The sequence below is a fragment of the Malania oleifera genome, chromosome 4 (genome assembly GCF_029873635.1).
Source record: "Malania oleifera isolate guangnan ecotype guangnan chromosome 4, ASM2987363v1, whole genome shotgun sequence".
Classification (NCBI taxonomy): domain Eukaryota; kingdom Viridiplantae; phylum Streptophyta; class Magnoliopsida; order Santalales; family Ximeniaceae; genus Malania; species Malania oleifera.
Window position 1 is genome coordinate 8,599,919 of NC_080420.1, and position 13,868 is coordinate 8,613,786.

General features: G+C 33.1%; 1 protein-coding gene across 3 annotated transcripts; it reads left to right on the forward strand.

Moving 5' to 3' along the window:
• The first annotated feature begins 8,699 nt into the window (after positions 1-8,699).
• LOC131153610 (uncharacterized) lies at positions 8,700-12,532 on the forward strand. 3 transcript variants are annotated; one of them, XM_058106033.1, is made up of 3 exons: positions 8,702-8,905; positions 11,317-12,251; positions 12,354-12,532. In XM_058106033.1, exons 2-3 carry the CDS (start codon positions 11,361-11,363, stop codon positions 12,471-12,473), a joined length of 1,011 nt encoding a protein of 336 aa, XP_057962016.1. In that variant the 5' UTR covers positions 8,702-8,905; positions 11,317-11,360; the 3' UTR covers positions 12,474-12,532. The 3 variants fall into 3 exon arrangements, with proteins under 3 accessions (XP_057962014.1, XP_057962016.1, XP_057962015.1); XM_058106031.1 differs by having other exon boundaries at positions 8,700-8,905; positions 11,317-12,532; XM_058106032.1 differs by having other exon boundaries at positions 8,708-8,837; positions 11,317-12,532.
• The last annotated feature ends 1,336 nt before the right edge of the window (positions 12,533-13,868 follow it).

Genomic DNA, 13,868 nt, shown 5'->3' on the forward strand with positions numbered 1-13,868 from the left:
CTGGGTAGTGTGTAGAAGAAGACTTACTAGATCCTGAGATTCTTGATCTACTAGGATAAAAATGTGAGTCACGAGATGCATAATGTGGATATGCTGGATGAGATCCATATGATTGTGATGATGAACCATCTAAACCGAAGTCGCCAAAACTACGAACCACGCCATATGAATCTTCAGTAGAATCACTAGGGTCACCACGAGCACTCCTTCTCCTGGGTTGTGATGATTGGTTCCCTGGAAGAATACCCAAGTCATAATTTTCAGGTATGTCATGTAGTCCATAAGGATCAGAAGGATGTATATCCCTTGCAAATGATGTCCCTGTGTCATATCCATAATTATATTCTACACCGCCGTCTCCACCACCACCACTGCCACCCCCCCAACCCCAGGTCCAGCACCACTATTACCGTCATCATCACTTGGTGGGCTCAAACCAAGATTGTCATCACTTTGTGCACGTTCAGGGCTTGAACTTGAATCATCATGCTCATTTATTGGTAGTTGATCACCTCCTTCTATAGTACCACCAACTTCTTCATTTAACTAATTTGAATTGTCCTGACCGTCAAGTAGTGGTGTCTCTCTCTCCTCTAACCATTGACTTAAAGGATCATCTTCTTCGAAAATGTAGTCCAAATTGATAGGATTGAAACCCTCTTCAATTTCTCGTTGGCTTCTTCTCATTGTACGTCTTAACTTTAACCTCATGTTGTAATATACGAAAACAAGTTTTTGTAGTCTCATGTACTTTAATCTATTTCTTGTTTTCGTATGGATGAGGCTAAAGGTGCTCCAATTACGCTCACAGTTCGAAACTGATGTGGTCTGGTTAAGAACTCTGATTGCTATTCTTTGGAGCTCAGGAGCACACAAGCCATAATGAATCCACCATTCAGCTGCATGAATAATTAAAAAGAGTTTTATGTTAGTATAGCGTATATTTCAAAAGTCAAATTTGAACATAAAGAGAGAAAATAGAGTCATTCTCCATTATTTAGCTATATAGCCATATTTACCAGGATTTGTTTGTTTCACTGCCCTTTGAGCCAACGGGGTTCCAAAAGTCTCCTGCCTATCTCGATATAGCAACAACTAAAAAAAGATGATTGTGAAATATAATTAATTAATTAGATGTATTAATAATTATTCTTGAAAGTATTACAGAATACTAGAACAATTCATTATTCAATTTAATGGAACCAATACTTACTTGATTAATAGCCCGAATTTGAGTATCTATATCGGGTACCAACTTGGTTATCACTTTTTTAACTCCATCCATGACTTCTCTAGCAACTTTAGGAGAGGGTGGGGCACCATAAAGAAATTGTGGGTTCAAAAAATACCCTACAATTAAATTTAGAAACGTATTAATCAATAGTTTTGTAATGCAACTATGCATAATTTAAAAGTTAAAATAATAAGAAATTGTATTTGATTTACACTTACCAACAGCGTGCAAATCTTGGTGCAACTAAAAACTCCACCGGTTGTCAATAATTTTCCAATAGTCTTTGTAAAACCGGCAATCTTTTTGAATGGCCAACTTTGCCCTATCAATTGCCTCGTATATGAAGCCCATGGTTGGTTTTTTATCACCATCAACCAATTTAAGAACTTTCACTAAGGGTTCTTGCACTTTAATTATATCAGAGGCCTTTTGCCTAAACTCTTTGCCTAGGATAATTTTCTTTGAATCATATGTTGTGCCTGATTTTGCCATCCCAAACCTTGAGTTTTTCCAAGCATCAGATGTAAATATTTTCCTTAGTGCTTGTTTATGCCTGACAATAGTCTCCAAAGCAATGAAATTTGTGGCAAATCGAGTGATGGTAGGGTGAAGTAACTCTCTATTATTTGTGAATTTCTTCATGAAATTCATTGTCCATGTGTGGTTATAAATAAATGAGGTTATTGTTCTTGCATCTTCTAAGACCTTCTTCACGTTACTTTTCTTACCAATATCTTCAAGAATAAGGTCTATGCAATGAGCTGCATATGCTGTCCAATAGAGATTGGGCCTCTTCTGCATTAATAATTTTCCTCCTGCCTTTATTGCAGCTTCATTATCAGTCACTACTTGGACAACATTCTCCTCTCCAATTTCTTCATGCACCTCATCCATTAATCTAAAAAGAAATTATAGATTCAATAATTGCTACTATTTAATTAAAAACATGCATGTTCATAATACTATTTACATATACAATTAAAATTAGAAAATTACCTGAAATAATATTCAACTGTTCTGCTTGGTACATCAGAGGCATCAACTGATTTATGAAACACGGTGCCTCTATCACAATAAACTAAAAAGTTTATAATGTGTTTTCTAGTTGGTCCTGACCAACCATCACACATAAGGGTTACACCTCTTTCCTTCCAAATTCCAGCAAAAGAAGCTATATAATTTTTCATTTCTTGATACTCTTGCTCAAAATAAATTTCAGATGTCTCATAGGATGATGGACCCTTCACCCCCTTTCCAACCTCTGCAGCAATATCAAGCATAGGCTGCATAAATGGAGAGTCAGCTATATTCGCTGGAATCCGATTATAAATTAGGAATTTTCCAACTGCTTTTCCTAATTTACTTCTTAAACCTTTCAGTAACTTTGTGTTGATTTTTGGTTGTTTCGCACTCTTACTTCTTTCTAAAATAGGATCCATTGCCTTTAGTCTAGCTTCAGGGACATCAGGATTGATCTATTGTCATCCACTACCTTCAGCTTCTCGACCACTATAAGATCAAACTCCTGCTCTATTGAAACCACTGGTAGCACCACTGCCAGAGCCACCTCGCTCTTCATAAATATTACCCCCTCTAGATGTTCTTGCTCGAAATCTTTGTCTCTCTTCCCATTGTTGCTGTGATCGTATGCTTTCTTGTCGAGCAAATCTCATACTTTCTTCTTTCAAGTCTTCTTCATCGCTCAAATTCTCAAAATCTCCTCTAATTTGGGCTTCTGCTTCTTCTTGCCTTTTTTGTTTATCTTTTTTCTTCTCAGCATACTGTTGTAGATGTTTCATCATTTGTTCTCTAACTTGTGTGGTCACATTTGAGCATCCAGCTACTTGACCTTTTTTATGTGCCAAGTGTTGTTTCAAACATGTAATGCCTCCTTTAATTACCTATCCCACATAACTTACACATCATAACATGTCTATTTCCGTCCACCGCAGTACCAAAATGCCATCCAATATCCTCACTAGGTAAGTTCTCATTTCCTCTATCACGTGACATATTGATAGACTTAATTTGATGATCTCTACACAAAACATAGAGAAAATACAAAGTTACAACATTTCTAAAAAAAATGACAAGAATAATATTATAATTAGTAATTTAGTAAATATTAAATAATAAGTACTAAATAGTCCTTCTAATTTTAAATACTTATTACGTAAAATAAAATATAATATTTGATTAAAAATAATAAGTAATGTTTAATTTATTTTGATATTTAAATAAGCAAAATTATAAAATATTAGATATTTTATTACAAAAAAATATATTCCTTTATCTTTAAAAAGATATTTTCATTATTTTTTATAATTTTATTTTATTTATAACTATAAGAAATTAACATTGTAATTTTAAAGGTGGAAAAAACTTGCTCTACTTTTATATACATCACAACATCACTAATAGAAATCCATACAGTACAAATTGACTATTTAATTTTTTAAGCATTTTCTCAGTTTATGGATTAAAATAAAATTTTTCTACAAATTCCAGTAGTAAACTAGTAATTAGTAAAAATCTGAATTATTAATATATTAACTATTAGGTTAAAATTTTTTTTATTAAGTTATCAATTTTTACTTTATTTGATAACTAAAAACAAAAAATAGATCATGTAACGATTTATTTTTCCTAATTTTAAATTTAAGGTCAAAATGATGTTTTAAAACTTAAAAAATATTTATAAATAGGAAATATGTGATGAAACTAAATTTTTCTAATTACCTTTCAAAAAATATAAGACAATTAAAATATTTATAAATTAAGAAAATTTTATTTTACATAATTATTACTGTTTTCTAATTTTTTACTCTATTAAATTACTCTTTTTTTAATTCAATTTAACAAACATAATTTACATCAAATTATAATTAAAATATATATATAATAAAAAGTTTAAGATGTGGGAGATTTATGATCTTTGAAAAGAAAAAAAAAAACAAGAGCTGCATCTATGGGCAAGGCATAAGACAAGAAAAGAGTATTTTTTGTACTAATGTTGTATCTTGGAAGTCTGTAACCACAATACTATTACTAACGGTGTCAGCTTTCAAAAAATGTTAATGCAATACTCTATAAATGAAATTGATATTGTATATGAATATAATAATTTACAAGAAAAAAAATGCTGTTAGGGGAAATAATTATGCAAAATGTTGTTTTACTCACAAATATAAAATAGCATAGAAATAGAACATGAGAAATTGTCCACTCCATATTTTTGGAATGCCATGTCATAGTCATTTATTTTAAAATAATATATATTTTATATGCAATCAAACCAAAAGGAAAGAAAGAATACGTAAAGAATGAATAAAAGTATGTTAATCAAAACTGAATATGACATGTTTAAATTGTTTAGGAACCAATTTGCATATTAAATGAATATGAAATTTTAAAGCTTTTTACTCTATTAAATTTCTCTTTTTTTTTTAATTTAATTTAACAAACATAACTTACAATAAATTATAATTAAAAAAAAAAACATATAAAATGTTTAAGATATGGTTGTGGGTGTTGAGTGTTACTGAAATAAAGCTTATCTCATACGCGAGATGAGCAGAGGCCAGAGAGGCAGAGAGTCTGAGACTCTGAGTGAGACCGAGAGAGGGGAGGCGACTCAGAGGATGGAGGAGCCTCGAAGCCTCAAAGCTTCGTGCGACGACTAGCGGAGGGCTGGCTGGTGGCGGCGAGGGCGACGACTGGCAGAGGGTTGGCTGGTGGCGGCGAGTGCGACGACTGGCGGATGAAGCTACCTTCGGCCACTCTCAAGCTTCGAAGAACTTAGTTAGGTTCAGGATTTAGGGAACGAAGGCTGCGAAGATGAGTAGATCAGCTCAGGCTTCGAAGGAGTGAAGGCGTGAAGCCTTCTTATAGCTTCGGCGGCTCAGCCAACAAAACTGCAAGTAAGTTTTTTTGCTCTTTGAATGTTAGATTTAGGTAGATTGAATGTTAGATGGGTGCTTGGTACTCGGGAAAGGGGGAAAGGAACGCTGCGCAGCAGAAAGAGATTCTGCAAGTTGTCGGCATGTAACGGTCCGTAACGGACTGTTACGGAGTGTAACGTAGGGGTAACGGCTGTTAAGGACCGTTACGGAGACGTAACGGCCGTTATGGCTGTGAATTTTTTTCCGAAGAACATTATCGGCTCGTATCAGTTTCGGAGCCCTTGATTTACGTTACGTATCGGCTGTTACGCTACGTAATGGCCGTTATTTAAAACCACGCTATAAACCAAGAACGCTGTAACAACCTAAAAAAAAAAAGTAATTAATTAAAAAATTATTATTAATTAATTAATTATTATTAATAAAATTAATCAAATAAGAAATTTAAGGATTTTGGGTATATATATATATATATATAAATATATAAAAGTATATATATAAGTATATATATATAAGTATATAATAAAGTAAAGTAAAGTAAAGTAAAGTAAAGGATTAAGGAAAGAAAAAAAAAAACTTAATGGCTAAGTGTTCTGGAGCAACCAGAGAAGGAAAGAAAGAAAAAAAAAGGGGGGGAGAGTCACGTATAGACAAAAAGAGAAAAAAGAAAGAAAAAAAAAAAAATTCTCTCAGCTCACGTTCTCCACTCCTCTTCTTTCTACGATTTCGCGGCAGATTCTCACCTAATTGAAAATTCGAAAATACCACTGAACTTCATTCTCCGCCACCGACATATCTACCGAAGTAGATTTATCGTAGGAGTAACGTGGGCATATCTCCTGGAGTAAGCTAAATTCTCATTCTTATCTCAAATTTTCTTAAATTTTAAGCCAAATGGGCAATTGGACACCACCACGAGAATCTAGGGATGATTCTCTACAAATCTAGCGGAGCGAATTTCTCGTGGGATCGTTGTGGAAATAGCCCCAAAACTAGGATAAATGGGTTATTTAGAAATTAATTGATATTTAATTATTGTAAAGTAGGAAATGTTAAAATAATATTTTATTGGGATTGATATGATTGAATCAGGGTTCGGGTGAGTGCCGCGGGTATAAGTTTGGGAGCCCTACAGGCGTGATACAGGGAATCAGGTAAGGGGGAATAAAATTATATCAGTATTTTATTAAAGTGAACCAGTTATTTACGAGCATACGAAATTTATTATTTATCTATATGATTTTCAGAATAGTCTGATTATTGGGAAAATGATGATTTTGGTTTAAGTTTATATTTGGGATAATTGTTTATGATATTAAAGTCATGTGACATGGGAGTAATTTTTCCTAATAAATTGAATATGAATTACTGTGGTATTTGGGTTTGCATGTGGGGGTGTTTGGAATGATTATGGCATGATGAATGAATTGTTATGTTTGACTCCTGTGTGGAAATGTGTTGATCTGTTTGGATACTGTGTGAGAAATGTATTGATCTATTAGATTCTTGTATGGAAATGTATTGATGCGTCTGTGTGAACTAACTGGTGTGGTTATTCGTATGCATCTCAATATAACGTTGGCATGAGGAGGTTGTTATATTGCCTAGATTTAAATCATGATGTAACGTTGGCAGGTCGAGGAGCTCGTCGTATTGTCATTTATATGGGGTAGGACATTGGCAGGTCGAGGAGCTTATTCTACTGATGTACGACGGGTAGGTCTTGGGGATTGGATACTGGTGAATAGTGGTTCCTGTATGGGCCACGTTATATCCTGTGTGGATAATGGCGTCTGTGTGGGCCATGTTATGTACCCTGTGTGGGTAGTGGTGCCTGTGTGGGCCACGTGTAGATAAGAAGTACGTAGGTGCCTGTGTGGGCCACGTACTGACATATATGCAGTTGCTCTGTGTGGGCCACGTACTAAGGACATTGGAAGATGAAGTATGAGATGCATGATTCCTGTGTGGATGTGTTGTGCGCATGTAAATTTAATTATAGCATAAAAATAATGGTATAGCATATTGTGAATGCATCTGTGTGCATGCGACGAGGTAAACATACCACCGGGGGCTTGCTGAGAAAGGCGAGTGCTCTACTAGGTAGTTTCTTGGTATCAGTGCAAAGGGATGCTACTTGTATGGGCGGGTAGACATCCTGATCCTCGGAAACCTTTGCCTTTAAAATAATAAAGATGTGTGTACTGGCGGCGAGGTAATTTTTCACCTGAGGGCTTACTGAGTAAGGTGAGTGCTCTAGTAGGTAGTTTTTTTTTAGTACCAGAGCAGAGGGAAGCTACTTGTATGAGCGGGTAATCTTTCCTATCCTTGGGGATTTTCACCTGCATAAAAATTATGTACTTGTGCATATTGGATGTGTGTATGACATTAGATGTCGGAAACGTTATTAATGGTACATTTTTTCAGTTGTTATTGATATTATGTGAGAAGCAGTTTATTTTGGTATGTAAATATTAAAAATCATTTGTCACACATTGTTATAATTTATTCCACCCTTACTGGGAAGTGTCTCACCCTAGTGGTTTAACAACTTTTTAGGTGCTTCTGGAGATCGGGTTTAAAGGCCTAGGCTGGGACTGTTTTTGTTGGTTTCTTTTTGGGGTATTGTGAGATACTAATATATGTATAGATATATTTGTATGAGATTATGTTTTAAATACTGGTTGTGGATATAGATATCTGGATGTTGTAGTGTTTGTTTTTGGGTTGCTATATAGAACTCTGGTATTTATTTGAGGTTATTTATTTATGTTCTGCTGTGTGCATGTTAATTATGGTATCAGATGCAGGTGATTAGAACACGTGGCACCCGGGCCCAACTTGGCGGGTTTCGGGGTGTCACAAACGCTTTATAAAGGCATGTGACAAGTTGGATGAATCAATTGGTTAAAATTTAGAAAAAATTTAATGCAAGGTGTTAAAATGTTACCCGTATAACAGATAATTTATAACAATAGAGGTAGAAAAGAAAAGAAAAAAAATTTTATATGTTTTTTACCACAAAATAATTGATGTGCCATGAAGGAGTTATAATGATATGTAAGACGAGTTGATAATGCATAAGCAATGAATATAATGTAACATTTGTGAGATACTAATTGTATGTGTTCTCCAATTTAAAATAATTGTACCAAACTAGACACATTTTTTGTACTTTGGGAGGCGCATAGTTTTTGAAACATAATTTTTGAAAAACAACACCTTCTATTTACAAATGCATATATAAATGTATAGACATATATGCATATATACTCATAAGGAGGTAAGGCTCATCTTAGTGGTATAGGTGTTATGCTCAAAATTAAGGGTCATATTGGTTCAAGTGAAAGAAAAAACCTTCCACATGTGGAGATAAGACCATGTACATTTCTTTCCAAGATTCTTAATATGGCATGGGAGCCAAAGCATTAGGTGTCACAAATATGTTGTGCATGTGTGCATGTGGAGGTAAGACTATATATATCATGACACATGACATGGGACTTGGAGCCTTGTGCGATATGTAGAAAATAATATATATATATATATATATATATATAAACACACACACAGACACACACACAAGCTAGGGTTTCAGTTTTCCGAGAACCATTCGCTCGTCACTTTTTATTTAGAGAAAGAAAGAGAGAAAGTGAAGAAGGGGAAGCCGATCATTGAATGTTGGACTTCTTACCAAAGCAGTACAGACCCACATAGCATCTTTTTTATGTTTGATCTTTCACCAACTTCTTTTCTTAAGACTTTTTGGGTAAAACTTCTAAGCTTGAGATTGGAAAAGTAATGTTAGGGTTTTCATAATGCTCAGATCCCTAATTTTATTTCCATGTCTCATGTCCCATCGAAGCATTAAGGCTTTTTTTCATTGATTAAGATGTTAAATGGTGCTCGTATGATGTTTAAATACTTTGTTAATTAATTTGTGATCTATGGGTATATTTCTTTAGATTTCGCAATCTTCCTAATGTACTAGTGTAGATTTTTTTTTGAGTTAGTGATTTGATATCATCATATATGTTGTAATTTTATTTATTTAACTTTTAATTATTGACATATTTACTCTTGTTGTTATATAACATTCATATATTTGTTTCTTTTTATTTTTTAGACATGGATTGTCAATATGCTTATGTTCATGTTGCATCCATTCTTTGTGATCTTGTCGTTCTTTGTATATGTTTGATGCTCTATTATCTGTTTTGAAACAACCATTTGCTCACTTCAAGGTACAATACACATCTTCTGAAAGAAAAAAAAAATGTTACAGACATCACCATTATTGAAGGTATCCTTTTCATGAATCAATCTGTATGAACGTTGATATGTAATTGACTTTTAATTAATTTTAGAACATATTATGAATTTGGTATAATCTTTAGAAAGTTATTTTACTTTGCAAGCTGATGCATATGAACTCTACTCTTAATAACCTAGTATTCTACCTAAAATAAAAGATCTAAAATGACATTGTCTTGATGGCTAAAGGAAGAGTGACGATGTAGGGAAGTGTCTGTGGTTGTAGGATACTTACAAACAATTATTTGTACTTAGAAACTTGTTGATTTGTGTTATTTCTATTTTTGTATTTAGTTTGAGTTTTATTTGATTTGTTTCTTAGTTGGACATATGGAGTAAACTCGTACAACACCACTCATTTTTGGAAACAAATACCATGTGCAATGAAGATTTAGGTGGTAGCTTTTCTTTAAAAATTTAAAAAAATCAAAAATTAAATTATATTTGTTCTATCTAAATGATAATATCATTCTACTTCTATTTAAATTGTGTAATGCGATCTACTTGATATGGTTTAGTGGACAACGAGAGCATTTTTCTTCTTCTTAGCAATCAGGTTAGTGAACTATGAATAGGTGTGTAGTTCTAGAATAAGAGTACTTTTATAGTAAGATTTAGGCACAACAATATTTTGCTACCCACCATTGTCTTACAAAAGAAGGTGAAGACCTAGTGTGATATGTACAAGGAAAAATTGTAATTTAAATTTTCTTAAGTTATTTTGATATCCTTTAAAGAAAGAATGACAATATTAAAGTCATTATGATTTATGTTCCTTTTGTTTTGTGATCTAAACATTTTGGTGAGTTTACTACACATAAATGTATAACTAGCTATTGTCATTGTGTTGTTTTTAATAATTTATCAGTCAACTTAGAAGTGCATTGCTCAAAGCTCGAGCTCATTAGCCTTGGCTAGCACAATCTTTCTTGATTTAATGCAAGATTTTATCTTACTTGTATTCTTTTTAGAGGAAAATATTAAATATCATGAATGCATGTATCTCTAGTTTTATCCTTGACAAATGCAGGAGTGGACCCCACACCTTTGTCAAGGAGACAACTTGGAATAAACTCTTGAGATTTAAAAAAATAAAATAAAAAATAGCTACCAAGCCCTTATTTGTTTTAAGAATCCATTCCTACTTAATTATTACCTTATTATCCTATGCAAAGTTAACTCCATTAGTCTTAGCTAGTGCAATTGTTGGTCTAGTTCTTTGTTACTCGTGCATAAAATGCGTTGAATACTTGTTACCAAATGGTGCTAGATCTAGCTTCTTCCAAAACAATGGTTTTTAATGAGACTCTGTAGTTTTCTTTATACACATCTATCTCAATTTCTTTATTTGACTTATGTTTATCTCTTGAACAATTTTCTTTGTTACTAGTATAGAAATTGTTTGCCACCAAATCTCTACTTGCTATATATAATAATTCATATCATTTTTTTGCCTTTTTTTGCCTTCTTACTATTACTATATGTTTCAATTTCCCAATCGATGTCCTCTCTACCATAGTTATATATGAACAAAGTCACTACAACTACCTATTCCCAAATGATCTATTTTTCTTCTACCATCAATTATTTGTTATTTGATTTAGTGTGTGTTGTCACACTTTAGCCTTATAAGTCAATGACTTAAAAGTAGGCATATGTATTGTTTTAAATTTAAGGATATATCATATAGACCAAAAAGAAACATAATGGTTCAATTTGAGTAATCAATGGTTCATTTGTTCGTTAACTCAATAGTATCATAACATTGACAAACTATTTTTCACATTGATCAAATTACTATTGTTGACCTTTTGTATGAAATCAATTTAGATTCATAAGAAAGCTAATGTCATTTTTTTATTGTAGAGAAAGTTCAAGAAAGCTGCATTAAAATTAATATTTTGTGCAAAATGAGCCAACAGAATGAAGGATCATCCTCACTCTCTCCTGTAATAGAACTCCACGGGAAACGCAAACGCGGGCGTCCATGTAAGGATGGCAATCCCACTCAACTGTACTCTCAAGAAATGCCTAAATCAGATGGCTCCGGGAATAGTCAACAAGTTAATGAAGTAGCTCAGAGTTCTACTAATGAAGATGGCATGGTTGGACAATTTGTTTATGGTGTTGTTGAGGGCACATTTGATGCTGGATACTTACTCTCTGTCAGGGTTGGTAACACTGATACTCTTTTGAGGGGTCTAGTATTCCAAGAGGGACATTTTACTCCTGTATTTGAGGCAAATGATGTTGCTCCACATGCAAAGATGTATAAAAGAAAAAATGTACCTATCCCAATTCTTATCAACCCACAAACTCATGTTAACAGCTCAACCCCCTTAGTAGAACCAAACAGTAAACAACCCATCCACTTTCCTGAACATCCACCTATGATTCTAGGCCAAGTTAAACCCTATGAGCCATCATCATCCCTTGGTGCTAAGGTTTGTTCATCTGGAAACTTGCAAAAGAAGAACAATTTAGGTATTTCCTTGGGTGAGCTTCCATCTGCACAAACTCTTCCAGTTAAGCCACTTCCATCTAGGTTCTCCTCTCAGTTAGAGCATAATAGTTTTTCTGGAAAACAACTCAAGGTGTATGAGGAATTTAAAGCTTCATCTTTCCAGGAAGCACCTATGCTTGATATGGAAGCAACTAAGGATTTCAAAATTTTGGCTCCAGAATCTGCAACAATTATTGATGTTTTTCCAGGCAGTGAAGTTAATAATCGGGAGCCTCAAATTCAACATGAGTTTGTTGGTTCAGAACTTAATCCAAGCCATTTGGTTCAAGTTGAAAAGGTGAAGAGCCCAAATCTTGAACTCCATCTTACTTCTGTAGTTGTAGCTGAAACTAAAGCATTATCATCTCCAGAGCAAGTGACGATCTCCATTGAAAAACAGGATTCTCCAAAGAAAAGTATTCCAGGGGATACGAGAGTAGATCCTACAAACAAGGCTTCAAGTGGAGATGAAACTTCTGACAATGGCAAGCAAGTAAAGGATGCTGTTGAGGCATTTTGAGGAAAAATAAATTTGTTGCTCAGACATTTTGAGTAAAACTATTTTGATTTGTTGCTCAAGAATTTTGATTTATGCTCCATGAAGATCAACAAATACACAAGTGAAAGATCTAATCCTAGAAAATTCTCAAATCCACATCAATTCAGCTTTCCCATAAAGATTTTCAAAATATCAATATTGAAAATATTTATGTTCCATCTAAATGATATGTTTTTGTGAACAATGCAGTGATTTTTTTTTTTTCCTTCTTAAAAATAAAGTTAGTGAATTGTGAATTAGTGTATAGTTCCATAATGCAACTACTATCATAGATGGATTTAGGCATAACAATTTTTTGGTACCTACCACAGTTTAAAAGAAGATGGACATCTAATGTGATATGTACAATGTAAAATATCGTAGTTTTAGGTTTTTAATAAATTATTTTGATATCCATTATAGAAATAATGACAATATAAAGCCGTTATGGTTCATGTTTCTATTATTTTGTGTTGTAAATGTTCAATATTCTCGACATCATTGGTGTAATTATTCCACATAAATATTTAACTAGCTAATGTCCTTGTGTTTTTACAATCCTTCTATCAACTCAAAAGTGTATTCTCTAATTCCACGGCTTACAAGTTTTAATATTCAATGTAACATTTAATGTTACTTGTATTATTTTTATGGAATATATTAAATATCAAGACTGTGTGTATCTTGAGTTGTATCCTTGAAAAATAAAAAAGTAGACCCCACATTATAGATCGATCCCATTATGCAACATATTTAGACTTCTTTATTTATAAGTTGAAACTTAAAAAACATTTTTGAAAGACTTAAAAACCTAACACTCCAACAAAACTCACAAAAGCAAGGAATGAATGAAAAATAAGAGACGAATATGAGTAAGAAGAATATATAAATGTCTCGCATTACTTGTATGATTACAAATGAAATTTTTACCCTTAACTATACTATTTCACCTTGCTAACCAATGGTGAAGATTAATTTGATTGTATGATCTTCATTAAGCATTTAAAATGTTTTATAAAAATATTTATTACCTTCTTAACTCTTTGTTATAATCTTAATTTCTCTAAGTTGGCTATATAAACTATAATACTTAATGTGATAATTACATATTTTAGAAATTTTTTCAAAAAAAAAAAATTATAGATTAATTCACTTAACATTCATTTAGGGTCTACTTGAATTGCTAATTCAAAGGTTTGGATTTAAATTTGGAGGTCCAATTCCAAATTCATTATTTGGAAGCACAACTTGAATTTGGATCATGACCCAAATCCACAAAATTAAATCCAAGCCCTGGGCTGGATTTTAGAAATCCAAATTTGATTTCTTCCGTGCTGCATAATCAGATATACCCGAGCCACAACATCCTCCTCCTCA